The sequence below is a fragment of the Erythrolamprus reginae genome, chromosome 1 (assembly GCF_031021105.1).
Source record: "Erythrolamprus reginae isolate rEryReg1 chromosome 1, rEryReg1.hap1, whole genome shotgun sequence".
In the NCBI taxonomy this organism is placed as follows: Eukaryota; Metazoa; Chordata; class Lepidosauria; order Squamata; family Dipsadidae; genus Erythrolamprus; species Erythrolamprus reginae.
The window spans coordinates 171,644,684-171,667,930 of NC_091950.1; the positions used below are offsets into that span (position 1 = coordinate 171,644,684).

The 23,247-nt window shown below is 39.0% G+C and overlaps 1 protein-coding gene across 4 annotated transcripts in view; it reads left to right on the top strand.

The window, feature by feature from the left end:
- Positions 1–23,247, top strand: part of ARHGAP15 (Rho GTPase activating protein 15) — a 517,480-nt gene that overhangs the window by 46,880 nt on the left and 447,353 nt on the right. For 3 of the 4 annotated variants that reach the window (XM_070737062.1, XM_070737052.1, XM_070737079.1), the window contains one exon: positions 20,771–20,842. In XM_070737062.1, coding sequence (XP_070593163.1) covers positions 20,771–20,842 — 72 coding nt within the window. Of the gene's footprint in view, positions 1–20,770; positions 20,843–21,690; positions 21,783–23,247 lie in introns of those variants that run through there. The other variant, XM_070737072.1, reaches the window with a different exon arrangement.

Consider the following 23,247-nt stretch of genomic DNA (forward strand, 5'->3'; position numbering starts at 1 on the left):
ACAGAAAGAAAGAGAGAGAGAGAGACGGAGAGAGAGTGGAGGGCGCCATTGTCTTCGCCTCCGCTCGCCGGCTCTGCAGCTAAGAGGCAGCAGCCATCAGCCCCCTCGCCCTCCCAGATGTCCCCAGCGCCCGGCCACGCGCCGCCTCCTGTTAGCCTGGCCGACTTTTCCCTGCTGCCATTTTCTCTTCATGGCGCAAAGCCACACAGTCCCGGACTCCCGGATCGCTCGCTTCTCCGGCCAGCAAGATGGCTTTGCTGACCGGAGAAGCGAGCGATCCGGGAGTCCGGGACTGTGTGGCTTTGCGCCATGAAGGGAAAACAGCTCCGGCAGCAGGGAAAAGTCGGCCGTTTTCTCTTCATGGCGCAAAACCACATAGTCCCGGACTCCCGGATTGCTCGCCCCAAGGCAGAAGGCGGTGGCGGAGGAGAGGGGGCGGATCGTGCCCCAAGGCAGGAGGCGGCGGAGGAGGAGAGGGGGCGGATCATGCCCCAAGGCAGGAGGCGGCAGCGGAGGAGAGGGGGCAGATCGCGCCCCAAGACAGGAGGTGGTGGCGGCGGAGAGGGGGCAGATCGCGCCCCAAGACAGGAGGCGGCGGCGGAGGAGAGTGGGCGGATCGTGCGGGCAATGGGGCAGGGCGGAGAAGCCAGGGGCGCGTTTGGCCGGAGGCACCGTGGGGAGGCAAGGGCGGCCGCGGCTCCCTTTACTCCTACTGCCACACCTCCCGGCCCCTGCCTCCTTTTTCCCGCCTTCCTTCTTTGGGGCCCAGCAGGAGAGCGCCAGAAACAGCAGTAGCCGGGGGACAGGTGCGAGTGGGAGCTCCAGGTCGGAGGCACCGGCGGTCCGGCACCGGCAGCGCCCCGCCCAGCTGGAGCTTCCCTAGGAGCTTCGTGGCACACCTGACTGTGTCTCGCGGCACACTAGTGTGCCGCGGCACACCGGTTGGGAAATGCTGGTGTAATGGGCTTCAGCAGGAAAGAAACAGACCATAATACATACAACAACATTTATTGATTAAAACCTGGAACTGAAGAACTTCAGGCAAATCCTTATAATTTATACTCTGGGTCCATAGGGAGACTGTATATTCTACTACTGCCTTCAATGGAATCAGCTCCCCCTGGAGATTCGCACTGCCCACACCCTCCTTGCCTTCTGAAAGAGCCTAAACACTCATCTTTGTCACCAGGCCTAGATCTTTCCCCTAACCAACAAACGTTTTTAGTATGAATGTTGAATGAATGGTAATGGAAGTTTTTAAAGTAGATTTTTAAGGATTGTTTTTATGCATTAATTGGATTGATTTTACTATTGTCTCTTTATATATGTTGTGAGCTACCCCGAGTCCTCGGAGAGGGGCAGCATACAAATCCAAACAAACAAACAAACAAACAAACAAACAAACAAACAAACAAACAAATATGAAAATGGCTGGGAAACTTTGGTCAGTCACTCTCTCTCAGCCCAGAAAAACCATAGTTTTCTGATCACTAAATGTCCCACAAATGAAGATGAATATATATATCCCAGAATAATGTTGCAGAGTCCGTTCTGGGCTGGACACTGGGACCAGAGGTTTTGTCATCTGAGCTTTCAGACTTATGCTGCAGTCCATCTTCAGGGAAAGCTTGGAAGACAAACATCTTATTCCAATAACTGATCCTGATTGAATCCTGCAACACTAAATATTAAGATTCCTAATTTAGAGATTCTTTTCCATGTTACTGCAAAGTTGAAACATTCTGTGGTTTCTTATATATATTAAGATACTACTCAACCATTGATCCATTGACTTTGTTGGAAGAAATGTCTATCTGGGTTCAGTTCCAAGTGGGGAGGAAGACACTGAAAACATGGTGACTGATGGGAAATATCAGTGTTATTTTTAAAGGTGGACAGGATCACATGGTTTGAAGTCCTGAGCAAAAAAGCACATGGGGGAGAGAGAGAGAGAGAGATAGATATATATTTATACCCTCTGTTCAGCTTTGAATATGAGCTTGTATTCTGATTAGTTGTTGGATTTTGGATGAGAGCATTTGCTTATGAATAGATCTAGCTTCTCTTTATCTCTTAAGAAAGGGATCTTGGGGTTTGGGTGGACAGCTCAATGAAGATGTCAACCCACTGCGCAGCAGCAGTAAAAAAAGCAAATTCCATGCTTGGCATGATTAGGAAAGGAATTGAAAATAAGTCAGTAAGTGTTGTATTGCCTCTGTACAAATCGATGGTGAGACCACACTTGGAGTACTGTGTACAGTTCTGGTCACTGCACTTCAAGAAGGATCAAGGAAATGGAGCACCTCCCTTATGTAACCAGGTTGCAATGCCTTGGTCTCTTCAGCCTTGAAAGATGGCGTTTAAGGGGTGACTTGATTGAAGTGTATAAAATCATGCATGGGATAGAAAAGGTGGATAGAGAAAAATTATTTTCTCTATCACAAAATACTAGGACCAGGGGGGGGGGCACTCCCTAAAGCTCATAAGTAAGAAAGTGAGGACGAATAAAGGGAACTATTTCTTTATCCAGAGGGTTGTTGGTTTATGGAATTCACTTCCAGAAGAGGTCCTGACAGCTGTCAGCCTTGATAGCTTCAAGGCAGGATTAGACAGATTCCTGGATGCCAAGTGTATCGGTGGTTATTGAAACGTATGTCCATGTGCCACTTGTATGTTGGTTGAGGCAGGCAGGATTCCCTTGAGTACCATTTGTTGAGGGTCAAGGGAAAGGGATGTTTTTGCCTTCTCTTTCTGCTCAAGATCCCCGTGTACAATTGGTGGGCCACCGTATGACGCTGAATGCTGGACTCTATGGGATTTGGCCTGACTCAGCATGTCTCTTCTTATGTTTTTATGTTGTTATGTTCTTAAGTCCTGACATATGCTGTGGGCTACTGAGGAGGGTGGGAGCTATTAAGAGTGAGTCTGCTTCCTGCCCTTTTAAAATGTTCTAGAATATTACATTTTTCTAGGAGGGGGTGAGTGCTAACTTTCTACATCTTGAAACTCAATGATAAGAAATTAAGATAAAACGAGTGAGGAATAGGCTATCAACACTGTGTGACTTTGCAGGAAAGAGAATTTCATAAAGTGCAATTGTATTTCCTATCTCTGAACAGCTGTACCCTACTGATGATACTAATTGACTGCAGCACACATTGGCCCAACACAGGGAATACAGTTGGTGGAGTGAATGACAAATTATCTTAAAGGATATAGGCACAAATTGTGAGAATAGCAGTGGGTGCACATTGGTAAAAGTGAGTTTTCAATCCTATGTTTAGGCAACCATTGATTTATTTTTCTTTTCTGCTCTTTTTCCTCCTGTGCCTGACTCTTGGTGATTATTGTTCAGCCGATGGATCCTGTCGGCCAAACAATGCTGACTAGCAGGTCCGCATGGAAAAGTCTTCTCTGTTGCGGCCTCGGTCCTCTGGAACCAACTTCCCCCAGAGATTCATACTGCCCCCACTCTCCTCACCTTCCATAAGGTGTTAAAAACACATCTATGCTGGCAGGCCTGGGCCTGTGAGCGATAGTCTGCACTCCAGTCTGACTGATTGGTTTTATATTGGGTTTTCTATTTCTCTTAATTTTTCAATTGTTTGTACTATTTTTATCTTGTTTATATTTTATTCTTGTAAGCCACCCTGAGTCTGCAAGAAGGGCAGACTATAAGTCTAAATAATAAAAACAACAACCACAACAACAATAATAATACTTAACTTTGTTCTTGACTGGTAGCCCATGGCAGCAGAATAAGGAGATGGACTATTAGCTGAGATACTGAACATGTATGGGGCAGATGTGGGTTGCTGCTGGTTCAGACTGGTTCTTTAGAACTGGTAGTGAAAATTTACTATCGCTCGCCAAACCAGCAGGGATGACTGGCTGTCCTTGTGCCTGAACTGGTCCTCCGATCACCACAGCTTGCAATAAAAACTCCTCTATGCATGCGCAAAAGCTTCTGCGCATGACCAGAGGGTTATTTACAGGTGTTTTGTGTGTTGTTTCAGGGGTGTGTGCATGAAGGAAGGGGTCGTGTGCACGAGCAAAGGGAGCACACATGCGCAAAACACACACTTCCATTGTGATCAGAACCTGTATGGAATATAAGCACAATCCTCCCTTGGTATGGGGATTTTTTTAAAGTATAAAGGTTGAAAAGACATTGCTGTTGAAGTATTATGTCCAAATCTGAATTAGTTCTAGTTTATGCTAGTGATTAATCAGGCTAAAAACTGGGAAACTGGGAATTATAGTTCCACATGGGCCTAAAAGTCATCTGGGTGACTTTGTTCCAGAAAAAAGGTGTCTTGGATATATTAGTCATCTTGCATTATTTATTTATTTATTTATAAGAATAAGAATGGCGGGTATAAACAAATTAAAAAATGGGTTGGATGCTTGAGGAGAAAATGGGAAGTACTGTATATTGTGAAATTTTGTTCAATAAGGAGATATTAAAATATACAAAAGCTTTATTTTCTAGAAAGATAAAGGATAAAGAATTTGCAAAGCCTACAATCTGATTGCATTTGTATAACCAAAAATCCAGAGAAAACCATTTATAAAAAAAGTACCTATTACGGAAACCTATTCAAGTGAATATAGCATTATTCTATACTGGATTTTAAAAGTGTCATTTATTTCAATTTAGAATGGAATGGAATGGGAAGGGATGGAATGAAATGGAAAGGAATAGAATAGAATAGAATAGAATTAGCCAAGTGTGATTGGACACACAGGGAATTTGTCTTTGTGCAAATAATGTGCAAATTTGCAATAATTACATTTTTGTGTAATAATTATAATAGCATACTTGTCTGAGGTGTTATTAATTAAAACTTCTTCTTCTTCTTCTTCTTCCCTTCCCCTTCCTCCTCCTCCTCTTCTTCTTCTCTTCCTCCCCCCTCTTCCTCTTCCTCCTCCTCCTTCTATCATAGCCTTAAACATTTTTTAATTTTGCAAATTTAATCAATATCTTTGCCAAGATCAGTTCTTCTCCTTCAAATTTACCCATAACCTAGAAGATTCCGCAGTTGTCTATTATATTTTTGTAAACCATTCTATATGTCTTTCGTGTAAACCATTGAAAGATTTAAGTAGTTGGACAAGACCTAATAAATCAACATCATCTCTACTACTAGAGAAATAACTCTAGTTATAAGCACTTACTCATGAACATATTTTCTGGTTAATAGGTTCTTGATGATCATCAATAAAATGATCATCTGAAATCTTTCCCCATAATTATATTTTCACAAAGGATCATCTTATAATCTAGTCCAGAAGAGTGAAACTGGCAGCCTGCGGGCCTGATGCATCACATGCAGGCCACACCCACCCCAGCTTTCCAAGGTGAAAAAATGTTACAATACGTCATGTGATGTGCTCAAGTTTGACACTCGTGATCTATTCTATGACTCAATGCTTCCTTTTATCCCATCCCAACTCAGCTGACCAAAATCATTTTGTGAAATCTGCTAAGAAGAAAGAGTTCCCACTGAAAGCAACTTCTTGAACAAATTTCATTATGTTGAAAGTGCCACCCCAAGTTTGCTTATTTACAATGACGGACTCTGTAGTGCCTAGTTAGCAATTACAGTGATACCTTGTCTTACAAACTTACAAACTTAATTGGTTCTGGGACAAGGTTCGTAAGGTGAAACGTTCGTAAGATGAAACAATGTTTCCCATAGGAATCAATGGAAAAGCGATTAATGCGTGCAAGCCCAAAATTCACCCCTTTTGCCAGCTGAAGCGCCCATTTTTGCACTGCTGGGATTCCCCTGAGGCTCCCCTCTATGGGAAACCCCACCTCCAGACTTCTGTGTTTTTGCGATGCTGCAGGGGAATCCCATCAGGGGAATCCCAGCATCGCAAAAACGGGCGCTTCGCTGGCAATGGAAGTCCGGAGGTGGGATTTCCCAGTGAGGGAAGCCTTAGCGGAATCACAGCATTGTAAATGGATGGGGTTTCCCATGAAGGGGAGCCTCAGGGGAATCCCAGCAGCACAAAAATGGGCACTTTGCTGGCAACGGAAGGTCTGGAGGTGGGGTTTCCCAACAAGGGGAGCCTTCACCTGGCAACGGAAGTCCAGAGGTGGGGCATCCCAGTGGCAGCGGCGGCGGTTTCATAAGGTGAAAATAATTCGGAAGAAGAGGCAAAAAAACCTTAAACCTCGAGTTCGTATCTCGAAAAGTTTGTATGATGAGGGGTTCGTAAGACGAGGTATCACTATACTGTACTACTATTATCAATGTTATGGGAGATTTATAGGTAAGAAGAGTCTTTTTGATAAACTATTATGTTCATTTTGTCTCAGACAAATGATAATCAGAAATGTTATCTTGGAAATGATGCAACTGATTCTTTGACCCATTCTGGGGTAACATTTTCAAATATAATTTACATCCAAACTTTTTGTCCCATCATCAACAACAAAAGTAGTTGTCAGTCAATTTTGAGGAGAATTACATTGAAAATTACTATGGGGGAAAATTAACTTGGTCAGACATAATTATTAGAGAATGCTGGATGTAGGCTACCCACTGGCCATTAGATGACAACAGTGTGATTCAGAAAACAAACTGCTGCAATCTACTTACTTTTCCAATGTTTGCAACCTATATATGATAAGAATGTTACTAATAGAAAAACAATGGCCATTAGATGACAACAGTGTGATTCAGAAAACAAACTGCTGCAATCTACTTACTTTTCCAATGTTTGCAACCTATATATGATAAGAATGTTACTAATAGAAAAACAACTAAATAAATTTAATATTTGCATAATCATTATATCCAAACAAACTAGCAGAGCCATCAAGATTCCCTGCTGTATAGACATATTTGAAGTAAAAAAAACCTACTTAACTACTTAACATGATTTCCAGCTTTAAAAATTGATGGGCTACACTTGATACTTCCTTTTCTACATCCTGTCCTATATTTTAAAAGAAATTAGAGAATTAACTATATTCCATATAGAAATGTTGTTTGGCTTTATTGGTTGTTTTCATTGTGGCTTATTTTAATCTCTGTTTCATTAGTGGTATAGTCCTCAAATGTGCTATAAGTGATGTTAGGAAATATAATATAGAGATAAGCCATATATATATATATGGCTTTAAGAAAAGCAAATAATAATTTTCTTAATATTGCTGAGAGATCATTGACATCTACGTTTATATATATAAATGTAGCTGTCAATGATCTCTCAGCAATACTAAGAAAATTATTCTTTATTTTTCTTAAAGCTTTCTGAATCAAACAAATGTTTATAGTAAGATATTTTGTTCAATTTGAAATGACAACACACATACACACATTTTCTTTTTACCTCTAAAACCACTTTTTTTAATCTACTAAAGACTATTTCAGGACAGGACTTCATGCTGCTATTCTTTAATAAATCATTGCTTATGGGTACAGGAGAAGGACTATATTTAAAATGTGAGCTTTGGTTGTTTGCTCGTCACTTTGTTTACTGATGCAATAACTTTGACTTATGACTGTTTTTGTGCTGCATCGAAACAAGCTGCAGCTGTACCTGCGTGATGATAATTTAATTTATAGTTTGATTTCCATATTAGCACATTTCTTTGTTCCTTTTCCCCAATTCCATGCTCCAAACACCCTAGTGTCATCTTCGTGGTCACAAAATATTCCCCTTTCATTTTTCATATCATCATAATGGATTTAATATCTGCTTTTTCTGAACAGCGTGTCACCTTCAATAACTTTTTGTAACTACCACAATCAACAAAAGAAAGATTTTAAGTAACAAATCACAATTTTGGTTGGGTATATTAAGCCTGTGTGGGTTTGATTAATCCCAGCCTAGTACACAATGTTAGCAGAAGAGAAGGACTTCCTGCAGGAAAAAAAAGAAGTGATCACTTACAATATTTTGCAGGCTGCCCATCTAAACCCATCATTGCCTGGCACCTACCCACTCAGGGCAAGGTTCCAGCGAACTTGTGAGTGGGCAGTCTGCCATCTGAACAGATGGGCATGGAAGTAGGCAGCCAATAGACCATGTATGTGCATCAACTGTGGGTGTTGAGGGCAAGATTCCCAATGGAAAGTGTCCAAACAGCTGTCTGGCCTGAGCCAACATGCCGACGATCAAGGAAAAGTGCCATCTCTAAATCCTGCTGAGTTGGATTAACCTTCAAAAAATAAAAATTGCTTCTGCAGTAGCATAAGGTGAGCTTTTGGCTTGCTAAAATCTGGGAGAATGAATTAGGCAGGCAAGAGGAAAACGAAGCACTAATGAAGCATCCACTAGAAGGGAATAAATATAGAGCAAAGAATATTAAAAAAAAATCCTCTTACACAAGGGCATCTTGGAGTAGATATTAGCTGGCAATTTCCACCATCCTTATTAACTCTTTGACTCCCGTAATAGCTCAAAATGAATTGCACAAATGAGCAAACAAACCCAATATCGGTAACAGTAACATTATTTTTGGTTATTAAGTGTCTTCTTTTTCTGAGTGATATTTTTGAGTACATTGTTATGCATTGCATAAACCTATCTGTTTGATGGAGAGGATGGGACCTATAAGTTAACTCATTGCATGACAACAAGAAGATTGTCAAATGTGAACCATATACTCATTGCTTTCTTATTATGGGGGTTCTCCATCCAGGAATTAACATAAGACTAATTTGCAGAAGTGTTTTAATCCCCCTTAGCAAGGTCTCTGGGTTAGCATCTAAATGGCTGGTTCAGGAAGGGAGTACACAGAGGTGAACAATTTTTCCTTCCTTTACAAGTATGGAGCAATGGCTAAACTAGTAGGGGTCTACACAAGCAAAATATCCTTCCGCTATCTGATAGTCTGATAATAAATTCTTGGCGATCGTCTGTGAAAAGGTAGTGTTCAGAATGTGCTTTCCCAAATATTGTTGAAAGCAGCTAAATGTTTAAAAGCTTTTGCATGTGAATGTTACAATGTAAAAGTACAATAATAGTGCCACATTTAAAGATTGGTATGACGAAATCCACGGATGGCAATTTACTCATAGAAAATGATTCCCTCCCCCCCCATCTATAACTCTCCTCATCTGAAATAGAATCTAATTGACCAGACATCTGGAATCAATCATGAGCACAAGTATCTGTTTTCAAGCACAGAAGTGATAAAATGATGGAAAATATTGGAACCTCATGCTGAAGTTTCAGCCTTTCCATGCTGTTCCTATGTTGCAACAGGTGATAATTGAGGCTTTGTTCTGTGATGTTGTTAAGAAAGACTTTGTTTTGGGAAAAGTGGAATGGGCTTTCTGCCACTGTTCATTACTCGTCCCCATAGATCCCAAGGCCTTGAGGCTACAGGAAAAGGATATGAGCAATATCGGCCATTTCAGTTCCATTCCTCTGTTTCCTACGGCCTCTATCAGTTATTCTGTTTAACAACTTGAGCTTGTAGCACTGATTCCATTGTTTCTTAAAATCCATTCAAGAGATTGATAGCTGTAACATCTTATAAAGAGTATTTTATCCACTAATTTTACTTCATATCTATACAGTATATTGCATTTATATCCTCCCTATCAGAAAAACTTGCATGATATTTCTAAAGACTTTTCATCAGAACAATTTGCTTGGCCTACTTTATTAATTGCTTAAATTTATTCCAGAAATTAAATCCTATAAATAATACATGTTATAGTATTGTATGCCTTATGGTTAGAACTGTAATAGCACCTGAGCTATGCAAACAACAACAAAAACAAAAAACTGACCTGATTGAATGTTTACAGTATAAGACACCAAAAACAATGCATATTTGGAAGGGATATTCAGTACAATTGTTATGAACATCAAGAGTCTGATGAATAATATTGTTAGACCTTGCTAAGCAAGTCACCCCTTCTGATTTGGATTTTTAAAGAATCCTTTGATGTAAAAACAATTAATGCTCCAGAAAAGACATACTTTCTCAATAAATTTATTTTCAAGCGGGCAAATGGACTGTTCAATGGGCTACAGAAGTATTGGTAGAAAATTTTAAAAAATGTGACTGAATGGAACAAAGTTGGAAATGTGCTTATCTGCCAAACATAGAGAAACAGAGAGGAATCTAGGAATATTTTAGAAAATATTTTGGCTGGACTGTGATGGGAACAAATGCACTATTACAACAATTAAAGTTTGTTATATTGGCAAAAGCATACATATATAGACACAGCAGACAATACTCTAATGTGATAAGCAACGCTATGCACAATTTGGAAGAAAGAATACATGATCTACTGTAAATTAAAGGTAGAAGTTAAAAGAAAATCTAAATAAATCAAACATATGCCAATGTCATTCACAACAAGCCTCTATGTCTTTCTATTCTTTTAAAAAATGCTTCCATCATATACATATATTTTATTTTGTTCTTAAAACTATTCACTTGTCCCTTTGTATAGAGCTCATCAACTCCTTCCAATCCCAAATTGTTTGGTCTTCCTCTTGAAAAGTTCATTCTGCTTTCATAGCAGTGCATTTGATTAGAATTCATTCTCAACCCACATTAAAGTACCTCCGTCCATGCTCATTCAGTAGCCTCTTCTTCTTGGCCCTATATCATGTTTTAACATATTTAGTTCTTAAATAACACATGATTATTATATTCAAAACATTCTTATCTAGCATAATCAGTTCTGATTTTCTTGCAACAAAGTAGGCAGTAGCAGAAATACCTTAATTTTTAGAAATATACTTTGACATACTGTATACCGTATTTTTCGGTGTATAAGACACACCAGTGTATAAGATGCACCCAGATTTTAGAGGAGGAAAACAAGGAAAAATGTATTCTGAACCAAATGGTGTAGTATTATACTGTTTAATAAAATACCAGTATAGCAGAATATTTTTACAACCATGTATACTTTTTAAAACCATGTTTTAACAAGTAGTTAGAAGTTTTACAAACTTCAAACTTGACAGCTTCAAGGACTTCAAGCTTGTGGACTTCAACTCCCAGAATTCCTCCATCAGTCATGCTACCTTAGGAATGGGAGTTGAAGTCCACAAGCCTTAATCTTGCCAGGCTTGAAGACCCTTGCACTTCTAACCACTAACTCAGGGGTCTTCAAACTTGACAGTTTTAAGACTAGTGGACTTCAACTCCAAGAATTTCCCCATCAGTCATGGGAGAAGGGTCTTGGCTAGAGGATAACACTCCACCCTCTTACCACCTAGCCACCCACCTAGATTTCTTTCTTGGTTTGCTAAAACTTGGAAGCTCAGTTTGCGCTTTTGCGGAGGAGGGGGGACAAGAAAGGATGGGGTCACTATTGCGCTCTCGGTCTCCCCACGTGAGATGAACCTACCAAGGGAGAGAGGCGCCCATGAGCAACGGCTGCCAATTTTCCTGCCATGGGTGGATGGGGAGAGAGGGATTCCCAGGCAGAGGAAAGCAGCAGTTCACCTTCCAGCTGGCAAAATTGCTTCAAAGCACCCGCCAACAACTCACCCACCCCTCCAGCCGAGGAATGATGTGCCACTTCTTCTGCGCCAATTTTGCCGGCTGGGAGGTAAGCTGCTGCTTTCCTCTGCCTGGGAATCCCTATTTCTCTCTCCCCCAAGGATCCCATGGTGTACCGATTTGGCTGAGGCAGGGGCCAGGCAGGTGCTGTGGAGTGCCCTTCCCTGACCACCACACCCTCCCAAATGCGCCCCCTAAGTTGCCTCAGCTGGGGAGAGATGGCCCCTGCCACAGCCCGTTCACCCAAGCTGCTTTTCGGATGCTGAGAGGGCTCTTCAGCCAACGATCGCCAGTCTCCTGCGGGGAGGGGGCAGGGGAAATGCCGGAATTCCAAAGCTGACATCATCTCCTCCGAATGCTGGGCGCCCTGCCCATCCCCAGGGCCAAGCCACTTGCCTCCAGCTGAGAAAGGCTGCTACCGCCACTGCTGACCACCGCCCAACTCCCCCCACCCCATGCAACATTTGGTGTATAAGACGCACCCAATTCAATTTGTCTAATATTTACTGAAAATCATTTGGATCCCAAACCATAACATATTTTCAGTCATTCAAAGAGATATATGAACTTAACAATGCCAACCAACCTTAATTATACATATAGTACATGCAACATTCTCTAATGACACAATAGTAATCAGTTTGGTACAAGTGGATCAGATTTCATCTGATTAATTTGTACCAGACTTAATCCAGGAGAGAACCAACCTAGAACTAAGGAGAAATTTCCTGACAGTGAGAACAATGAATCAGTGGAAGAGCCTGCCTTCAGACGTTGTGGGTGCTCCATCATTGGAGGCTTTTAAGAGAAGAGTGGACAGCCCTTTTGTCTGAAATGGTATAGGGCTGTGATGGTGAACCTGTGGCATGCATGCCAAAAGTGGCATGCAAAGGCATCTCTCAGGGCACATGAGCCATTGCCCATTGCTCTTCTGGGTTCCGGTATGCTGGCCAGCTGGTCTTCACAAGTGCAGAAGCGCCAGGAACCGGAAGAGCACCTGGATGAACATGCTGGATGTTTGCTCTTCTGGTTTCCACCATGTGCATGCATACCAACCAATAGGACTTTGTGCTCCAGAAACCAGAAGACCAGGTGGGCAGTGCACATGCACAGACCAGAAACCAGTTAAGCAACTGCCTGGCACATGCATTCTTGCCAAGCGGCTGCTCTTCCAGTTTCTGGCATGTGCTCCCATTTCGGCACTTTATGCTGAAAAGATTCACACACACTGATATAGGGTCTCTTGCTTGATGGGTGTGTGTGTGTGGTTCTCCATTATTCTGTTCCGTTCAGATTTGCATGCATGCATGTATACACACACTCACACGATAACTAGTGTTATCCAAGCATATTCAAATTCTCAGTGAGTTAGTATCTGTAATCGAGAATGCACGCCAGTATCCCTTTAACTAGATGAAATATAAAGTATATTGATGCACTAAAAAACTCAAAACATGTAAGAAATCCAACTTCAGTTGGAGAAATACAACTGTTGACAACATAGAGATGTTGCATAAGGCTTCCATCCAGTGTTGTACTGTACTGATTATCACAATACTTATTGCATATGCTATACTAAAGGAGGATTCTATGTTCAAAATAATTGAAACATTGACTCCAAATATTTAATATTAGGCATTGTGCTGCTCATCTCTCTCCAATATGTACCATTTTTAAAGTTCAATCAATACTGTGCTAAGCTCCTAGTTAATGGTGAATGGTGAGACCAAGGCTGTAGAGAAGGAAGACAAGCTTTGAGAAAGCTACAGAGGAGAGTTAAAGAAGAAAGGATAGATTTAATTATGAATTCAATTTTGATCCAAACACAAGGCATTATTAAAAACTAAAAAGTTGTCTTACTATAGAAATCAGTGGAAGGAGCTTAGATTTTGGCTTAATTAAAAATACAATTACAACATATATAAAATATAATATAAAAATATAAGGACATTTTGGGAATTAGTGGCTAGTGGTATTTCCATATACAGCCAACTGTCCCATAAATGCATCTCAGCACAATATTGGACCAAATATTTTTCTTCTATTTACAGCTGCCCTATACTAGGGGTGGGGGGCAATAATAGTCTATATTGAGTGATCAGTCCTCTACTCTAACAGCATGTTTAGCTGTCTCAAAATTTGTCTTTTGAGCTGATTTCGACCTTGGCCCTTTGAAAAGCCCCAGGAGAAGATACAATTTCTGTTATTTTATAGTGTTTTGTGGCACACTCTAAGTTATGACCTGCAGTAACAAGAATATACTTACTTACATTTCTTATGATTCAATTTAAGCTATTGATGTATTGAGTCCCTTTGAGTGTCAACAATCATCATTTTCTTTTCTCTCTCTTTTTTTTTGAAGCAGTACTTGCACAGGCGTAGGTAAGAAGGAAAGCTCTCTCTGCCTTAAAATGCCTATGAAATTTTGATTTATAACTGAATCAAGGGTCAAGGCAAGTGAAACCATTATCATTATTCTTAGACACTCTAGGGAACTGAACTGTGTCCAGAGGGCAGTATAGTTAAAAGGAGATATAAGGAGGAAGAATGTTCCAAATATTTGTTTTCATCACCTGCCATTCTTTGACAGATTTTCACAAAGGAATGTGTGATACTTTTGCTCCAAGAATGTAATATAATCCTTCGTATTTAGCAGCGTACAGTAAAGTTGAAATAATAAATTAGAAGCAGGGGTGATATTACTCCTTCCTTCCTTCCTCCCTCCCTCCCTCCCTCCCTTCCTTCCTTCTCCTCTTTCCCTTCCCTTCCCTTCCTTTCTTTCCTTTGAGGGTAGGACAAAAAGCAATGGGTAGAAATTAATCAAGGAGAGAAGCAACTTAGAATGAAAGAGAAATGCCCCGACAGTTAGAAGAATTAATCAGTGATTAGATAACCATTTGTCTGAAATGGTGTAGGATTTCCTGCCTAAGCAGGGGGTTAGACTAGAAGACCTCTAAGGTCCCTTCCAACTCTGCTTTTCTATTCTGTTCTATTCCATTCCATTCCGTTCCCTCCCCTCCCCTTCTTTCTCTTTTTCTGGTTTAACTTTCAGCCACAGAGTTTTCTAATGCATTGCCACTATTTTGTCATTGGTAGCTACAAGCTTGCATGTACTAAAATCTAATGTCCATGATAGGCCTTATTCATGCGATTTGGACATTCCTTATGGTCATGCTCGATGGCCTGACAATCCCATAAGGCATGTGTTGTTTTATTATACTTATCGCAAACTTGCACATGGTGAAGTTACACTGTCAGCCTTTGATTTACAACAAGCTAACAGGCATATTTTTTGCCGAAGCTCTGATTTTGCAGAAACTGACAATGAGTTCTTTCTTAGATATTAGGAGGCTCTTGCGAAACAAACATACCCTTTGGCTAACTTCAGGCAGGAAGACAAGGAAGGAAGGTGGGGGAAAGTTGCTGAGAAAAATCAAACAAAACTGCCCTTGCCCACAGATTTGGTGAATGGATTTTTTGAAGCTCTGAGTAAAATGGTTGGTAACTGAAGAATACTCTTGAAATCTGGGAAGTGCTAATCAAATAAGTTCCCCCCACAACCTCCTCCCCCACAAAATAATAACCCAATGAATCCTCAAGTTATCTCAATACATAGAAAGCAATTAAGAACAAACAAAAACATAAATCAAATCAAATCAGGACATTTTGTGGGATGTGGGGAGGCAATAAACAGGTGATACCTTAAATCATGACATGAGTTATGTGGGGCATTTGAATAAGTACCTATTCTAATTGTTATGAAGTTGAAATGCAAATGCCTAGGGGAGGGAGGCATACACTGCACAAGTTCAGCTGATAGTAATCCTTCTTGCATTCTCATTCAATTCGCAATTATATGCTGGAATAGCAAGTCTTTAGAGTTTATTTTTATCTATCTATCTATCTATCTATCTATCTATCTATCTATCTATCTATCTATCTATCTATCTATCTATCTATCTTTCTACCTACCTACCTACCTACCTACCTATCTATCATGTATAGGATAGTAGTAGATTGTATAAACATAAGTAAAAAGTGATGATAAAAGAGGAAATAGGACAGTAGGACAGGGATGGTAGGCACAATGGTGCGCTTATGCACACCCCTAACAGACCTCTTAGGAACAAGATGAGGTCAACTGTAGACAATCTAAGGTTAAAGTTTTTGGGGTTTGGGGAAGAAACCACAGAATCAGGTAGTGCATTCCAAGCATTGATCACTCTGTTGCTGAAGTCATATTTTCTGCAGTCGAATTTGGAGCGGTTTACATTTAGTCTGAATCTACTACATGCTCATGTACTGCTGCATATTATATCATATATATTATATCATATATATTATATCATGTATTGCTGCATATGTATTGTGTATTAATCCTGTAATTAATGAACTCTTAAGAAAAAATTCCTTCCTCCCTCCCTTCCTTTCTCCATTCCTTTAGCATCTACATAGAATAGTTTAAATTGGATTGTCTGTATTTGCAGAGATGATGGAATGAGAATCAAATGACATATTACTTTGAAAACATAGCTAGCAGCCACATGTTTTTCTTCTCTTTTTCCTCTCTGTGAAAGAATATATTCTAGTTGCTCAGGGCTGTTGATCTAGAAGCATAATTGTGTCCACCAGAATGTGATTACACCTCCTCACAGACTTTGCCCATCATCATGACAAGGTCAAAGGTGGACAACCCATAGGACATTCGCCATTGTCTGACACATTCTTTGAGCAGGCTTTGGTGCCACTAATAAAGATAGCCCCTGGATCTGTGATACATTTTGGTGGACAGTTGCTGTACACCACTGTACACAACGGTCTATTTCCTGTATATTCTCTAAGTGTTGTTTCTCTTCATTATTTGAAAATACCAGAACACCCTTTTAAGAACAAAACTTTTCATATGGAAAAATATAGAAATTTTTAGCATAGGCTTTCACTAATTTCCAATAAAAGAATCATAGCAATACCAAAAAAGCTACAAGAGAGAAATATATATGTAAAGATCTATCCTAGTCTCCCTTAATTTTCAAATTCAGCCAAAACATGTGACACATACAGAATATAGTTTGTCGGCTATTAATAAATGAACTGCCTTGGAAATGGCCCTGGGTTGGGCCGAGAGGCAAAAAAGGAGATGTGATGTTCCTTCAATATACCAGGGTGATTCAACACAAAAATATGTAACCCTTCCCTGGTACAAAGGTGAAGGGATTGGATACTGTAGCCTAGAAGTTAATTCTCTGCTTTACAGTGCAAAGTTGCAGGTTCAAGTCCCAGTGAGGATATGGCTAGATGATGAGGCCAAAATAAGGCTGAAATAGATCTATCCTAGTCTCCCTTAATTTTCAAATTCAGCAAAAAACAAAAACAAAAAACAACAACATATATATATAATCACTTCTTATACCATGTAGAAGGGGAATAATTGTACTCCACACTGCATAGTTAATGGTATTTTTATGGCTTAAGTCACTCATATGAAAATAATCAAGCAAACTATTTTTAATTTCTGTGAGTTTCCAGCCTTACATTTATAGTCCTATATTTGAACCAGCTTGAAATCACTCTCTATCTAGAAAAAATTATCTAGAAAAAAATCCATCTTAAAAAAAATTAACTTTTTTTTGTATGTAACACATTCCCAACACCATCTGCACTGCGACAGAGGTGGTTTCCTACCAATTCAGATCAGTTATATAGAACTGGTAGTAACTTGATGGCCTGGGTTGCTGGAACCGGAAACTACCCAGCCCTGCCACAGTTGATTTTCTCAGAGGCGCCACAGGTGCCGCCATCTTGGATTTTTTGTAGTACTGCGCATGCACAGAGGGTCACTTCCATCACAATGCAAACTGATAGGGAAGATAAGAGTAATTCAACCCTAATTTTGTACAATAGATTTTTTTCATAAATATAAATTACATTGTATGCTAATTTCACTCATCTAGGCATCATTGTGTTTGTGCAATGAAAAGAAAAAACAGCTTGAACAGCTTCTTCTATCTCTGTCATGCAGAAATCATCACTTGAAGTTGTGCATTTTGTATCTCCAGCACAGTTGGCTGCAGATTCATTTTATCAAGCATTTTCCAAAGTATAAAGTCTACCACTGCACGATTGTGGGTTCTACTTGAAGAGACTTTCAACTGATGTTACTAATGCAACTTGAAGGAAGAAGTTTGCTACTGTTTACATGTTCCATATATATACAGATTGATTGAACAGGGCTTTTATATGAATTTATTGGTAAAATTTGCATGAAGCTGTTGGTAACTTTTTACTGAAGAATGTTACAAAATTTAGAAAGTGTGAACTTCAAAATAGAATTAAATTTTAGTTCATATCTGAGAAATTAAATAATTAGTCAAAATGCAAATTATTTGGCTGACATTTGGTTGATAAAGTAATGACATTTTCCCTGGTCTTTACTTTGTACCCAGTTTTTGACATGTTGTAATAGAACTAATGCACACTTGCCATGAATACAATTAAATTGAATTTCAGCATGCTTGAATTTCATGCTTAACTCTTTCCTGCTGAAATCAGAAGAGCATGGGAACTGAACAAAGCTTCAGTATTAAATTTAAATATAATTTAAAGTTTTATTTATTTGTTTGTTTATTTATTTATTTATCAAAAAGCATAGTCTTTTTCTTCTTTTTGGCTTTATTATTCCCAATGCCGCCTCCTCCTCCTCCTCCTCCTCATATCATAGGTAAAACAATATTGATTAATTCCAAAAAATGATAGAATTGGGATTTTCTTAATTATGGAGAAATGAAATAAAATTGTACAGAATTTTGCTGTGACTATGTAAGTATATAATTAAAGTGGAATCGTTTAAATGAAAATATGTAGATCAGAATTTACAAATAAATATTAGTTTCAGATAATTAAATGTTGGATATTGAACAATGTGGGGAAAAGGATAAATAGAGTATCCTATTCATCCAATCTCTCTGTCTTTCTCTGTCTTTCTCTTCCATCCATCGTCTGTCTGTCTGTCTGTCTGTCTGTCTGTCTGTCTGTCTGTCTGTCTGTCTGTCTAGCTATCTATCTATCATCATCATCTATATTGTATTCTATCAATTGAATTTCAAATAGAGGTGCATCCACCCTCATTCAATATCAACCCAAATTAAACGAAAGGTCTGAAATCTTACGTTTTCACAACCACATCAGCAAATCATTCTTATTTACTCTCCATGTTAATAAAAGCGAAGCATGACACTTCTGAAAACAAAATTGCAAAATACAGAAAATTTGGTTTGACATTTTTTGTTCCCCAGAGGAGGGACTGCTGCTAACAAAAGTATTTCTTACAAAAACTTGATTGCTTAAGACACAAAATATTAAGACAGAAAACACTTTAGGACACAGCCATGTCACCAGCTGTTACTCATTCCTAATGAAATTGTTAAGTAATATGTTTATAAGTAGGTCAGTGAAACTTTTGAATCTTAGAAAGTGTTTCATTTGTGGTTTCTTCCCCCCTTGGTAATGTAGAATTAACTTAAAACAAGGTCATTAAATAAGTGTGAAAAATCAGTATCTCACCTTCCCTCCCCCCCCTCCACTATCTATCTACAATTTATATATATCTCCCATCCATCCATCTGTAATTCAAAGAGCCATTATGTCCCATGTACTGTAGGCTGGGTACCTTATCTTAAAGCATATTTCCATTGATTCCTTCTTCTCTCATTGCTGTCAAAATGGTTTAAATATTAAATGGTTATATTTTTAATTAAAAATGTTAATGGTTATATTATACAGATAAAACTGATTGGAAATTTTTGAAAATCTAAAAAGAAAAAAGTGAATAAAATATTAAATATAAAGGAAACAAATTACTTTCATCAAATGTGTAATCCAACTTTGTCCCTATTCTCACACACCTTAACCAATGTTAGTTTTCTCCCTCCCCACTTCAATTAGTTTGTAATTTAAAAGGAATCTGCCATAAGTGGAAAAGAAGATAGGGAAGAAGTAATTCGAAAGATGGTAACGGAATTGAACATTGGTCACTATCTAACAAAATGAAATTCAATGGTGAAAAAAAAGTAAGGTTTTACATTTAGGCAAACACCCCCCCCCCCCAAATGCACAGGTATATGTGGTACCTTGCTCAATAGTAGTTACTGGGAGAGGGATCTTGGAGTCTTAGTGGACAATCATTTAACTATGAGCCAGCAGTGTTCTGCAGCTACCAAAAAGCCAACACTGTTCTAAGTTGCATAAACAAAGGGATAGAATCAAAATTGTGTGAAATGTTAATCACTTTATAATGTCTTGGTAAGGCCACACTAGGAATAATGCATCCAGTTTTGATCACCACAATGTAAAAAAGATGTTGAGACTCTAGAAAGATGGAGAGAAGAGCAGCAAAGATGATTATGGGACTGGAGGTTAAAACATATAAAGAATGATTGCAGGAATTGGGTATGTGTAGTTTAATGAAAAGAAGGGCTAGAGGTAACATGATAGCAGTTTTTCAATATCTCAGAGACTACTACAAAGAAGAGTGAGTCGAGCTATTTTCCAAAGCACCTGAGGGCAGGACAATAATAGCAATGGGTAGAAACTAATCAAGTAGAGGAACAACCTAGAACTAAGGAGAAAATCCCTGACAGTTAGAACAATTAATCAGTCCAATAACTTGCCTTTAGAAGTTGTAAATGCTCCAACACTGGAGGTTTTTAATTAAAGAAGACATTGGATAACAATTTGTTTGAAATGGTATAGGGTTTCCTGTCTAAGCAGAAAGTTGGACTAGAAGAACGCCAAGGTCCCTTTCAACTCTATTATTCCATTATATTCTAATTGATTAATGAATTCAGTACTTAGACAGCTACCAGTCACACCACTGGGGGAGAAATCATATTTAAAAGAACCTGGAATTGGATTCAAAGCTTACCATAACAACACAATGGTCCAACTAACCATAGCCACACCATAATCCAACTCTTCTTAACACTGTTATTTTACACACAAATCTAAATTCATATACAAGTCTAAATGTGAATTGATCAGGTAATGGTATGCTTTCTAAAACTTTTAAAAAAAAGACTTTGAACACACAAGGCTTTTAAATATCTTGTGTAAGGGTAAAATGTCACAATGAGAGCATATTAATTTTATTTATATAAAAATTCCACTAGTATAGTTCAAAATGAATATGCTCAATTGAGTTATTTTCAGTTCATCCTTCTGTTAAATGTTGTTTCATTTGAGCGTATTCTGACTTCTAAATAAATGTATTTCCAGCTATCTCGTCATAGACGGAATCATTCCCAACATATACCGCATCTAGACTGCCTTGTCCCATTGGAAAAACAGGTAAGCTGCTGTATTATAGCACTTACAATGTATGGTGCATTTTATACTTTGGCTTTTATTAATAAAGAAGAACACATGTTTGAAAGATGAATACATGTGGATGAAGATTCCTTATTATTTTAACAGAATAAAAGGGAACTAAAGATTAGAGCAAGGTTGGCCAATGATACAATTTAAATTATCTTAAGGTAAATAAGAATGATATTTCAGCATTCCTAGTAAATATTTATTTGAGTAATAAATATTACTCAATAGTAAAACAGTAAAATTATAGTGTACAATAGAGGCATTAATTTATCTTCATGTTATCCTTGCTACCCAAGTCCCATGGGATTGGGTGGCATATAAATCTAAATAAGTAAGTAAGTAAATGAGTAAGTACATACATACATAGACATACATACATATTTCAATTGTATAGATAACTCTGATATACACAAGGAGCTTGATTTTTTTAAATTGAAGCCAATTTTGAAGATGGCATTTATTGGTAAATAAATTGGGGGGGGGGGGGATAAGGATAGGGAGTTCTATTTGCTGTTGTCTCACATGCATTTCATGACCATGGAGCCACAATTAAATGGAAATCTAGGCTATTTTTTATTATCATTGCCACCAAAATTTAGTTACTATTAACAGTATAATTATTTACTGTCAGTACTACATACCCCACTGGTTGGGTTTATCAATATATGAACTAACTGGCAATGTGTGTTTGGAGGAATTAGCATAATGTTGCTTTAAGGGCTAGTGTTGCAATTACCTATAAAAGGGAGTCAGATGTGTTTCTCTCTGTTATTGTTGTTGTTGCTTTGCTAATGCTTGCTATTACTCTATTGCTCTTGCTAACACACTAACTCCCTGATCTCACTCTCTGCTAGTTTTGTCTGTGTTACTATACTATAGCTGTGTGCTAAATGTTGGTCTATGTACTATGTATGTAAGTAATACTTATGATATTACATAGAACTGTGTGTTCTGCAGGAGAGAAATATTGTAAATATATGTATATAGAATGGTGTGTTCTGAAGGGGAATATTATTGGTTAGCTGCTGTATGTATAGAACATGCAGATATTCTTACAAGTATGTTTTGCAGCTGGCAAATACCATACAAGGATTTTTTTTTTAAAAAAAATCAAACCTATATGCTGCCAAATTCCCAATTTATGCATGTGTGCTGCTCTTTTATTAGTTTAAAAAAAGATTGAAAATTGGAGTCTATACAGTAATACTTTTCAGTTATGCTTCCTATTGCCATGTTTGTATACGTAAAAGTATAAACTGGTCATGATCTTTCAGTATGTCATATGTTGCATGCAAATCCTCCCCATATGAATGTTGCCTGATCCCATTGCATAGAATTCAATGAAGAAAAATGAAAGTCATAGTATTATAACATTCAAAGGGATTTTGGATGTCTACCCCAGCAGGAATCTGCATACCATCCAGATGTCTAAATTTTACCTGAAAACATCCCCTTATGAAACACCACAATTGGAGTGTGTTCCACTGTTATATTGTTCCAACCATCTGGCAATTTGTCTTTAGTTTGATTTCTTAGAGGAAAAGTGGAGAATTGAAGAGAGCTGGACTGAGAATTGAGCCAACAACTGCATTAAAACAAACAACTGATGAGTGGAGTAACTTATTGTACTCTCTCTTCAGACAAGGAGAAGATGTGGGATCACCCACAAAGACTCCAGTCCATTGCTTCTGACAAAAGGATGCAGTCAGGGGTGGCCTTCAAAATTTTTAGCAAAGGGTTCTTTGCCCATTGTGGGTGGGCATGGCTATGGTGGGCATGGCCTAGTCAGCCTCCTGCACCATGGTGTGTGTAGGGTGTTTTTGTCTTCAGAGCCTTTCCTCAAGCCTCCAGGAGGGTGAAAATGACCTCCACAAGCTCTGGAGGCCTTTTGGAGACCAGAAACAGGCCCATTTCTGGCCTTCCTGAACCATGGTGTGTGTAGGGTGTTTTTGTCTTCAGAGCCTTTCCTCAAGCCTCCAGGAGGGTGAAAATGACCTCCACAAGCTCTGGAGGCCTTTTGGAGACCAGAAACAGGCCCATTTCTGGCCTTCCTGAACTTCCTGTAGGCCCATTTTTCACTCTTACTGAGCCTCCATGTGTGCCCTGCACTTACTTGCATCCCAAACGGGCCATGTGGGGACTCCTGGGTTAGGAGGGGAGGGTTAGGCAGGGCCAGCCAGGAGTGGGATTTGGGGGTTCTCCGAACTGCACAGAATCTTAGCTGGAGGTTCTCCCAAACTCCTGCAAATCCCCAGCAGCCCATCCCTGGATACAGTGGATTCAATGTTCTCCATCGGGTTTAGTCAGCCATCTTGCTTAAACTATGGACAACACCCATGGAAGGTCACTGTGTTCCTTTTCTAATAACTTTTGGGAAC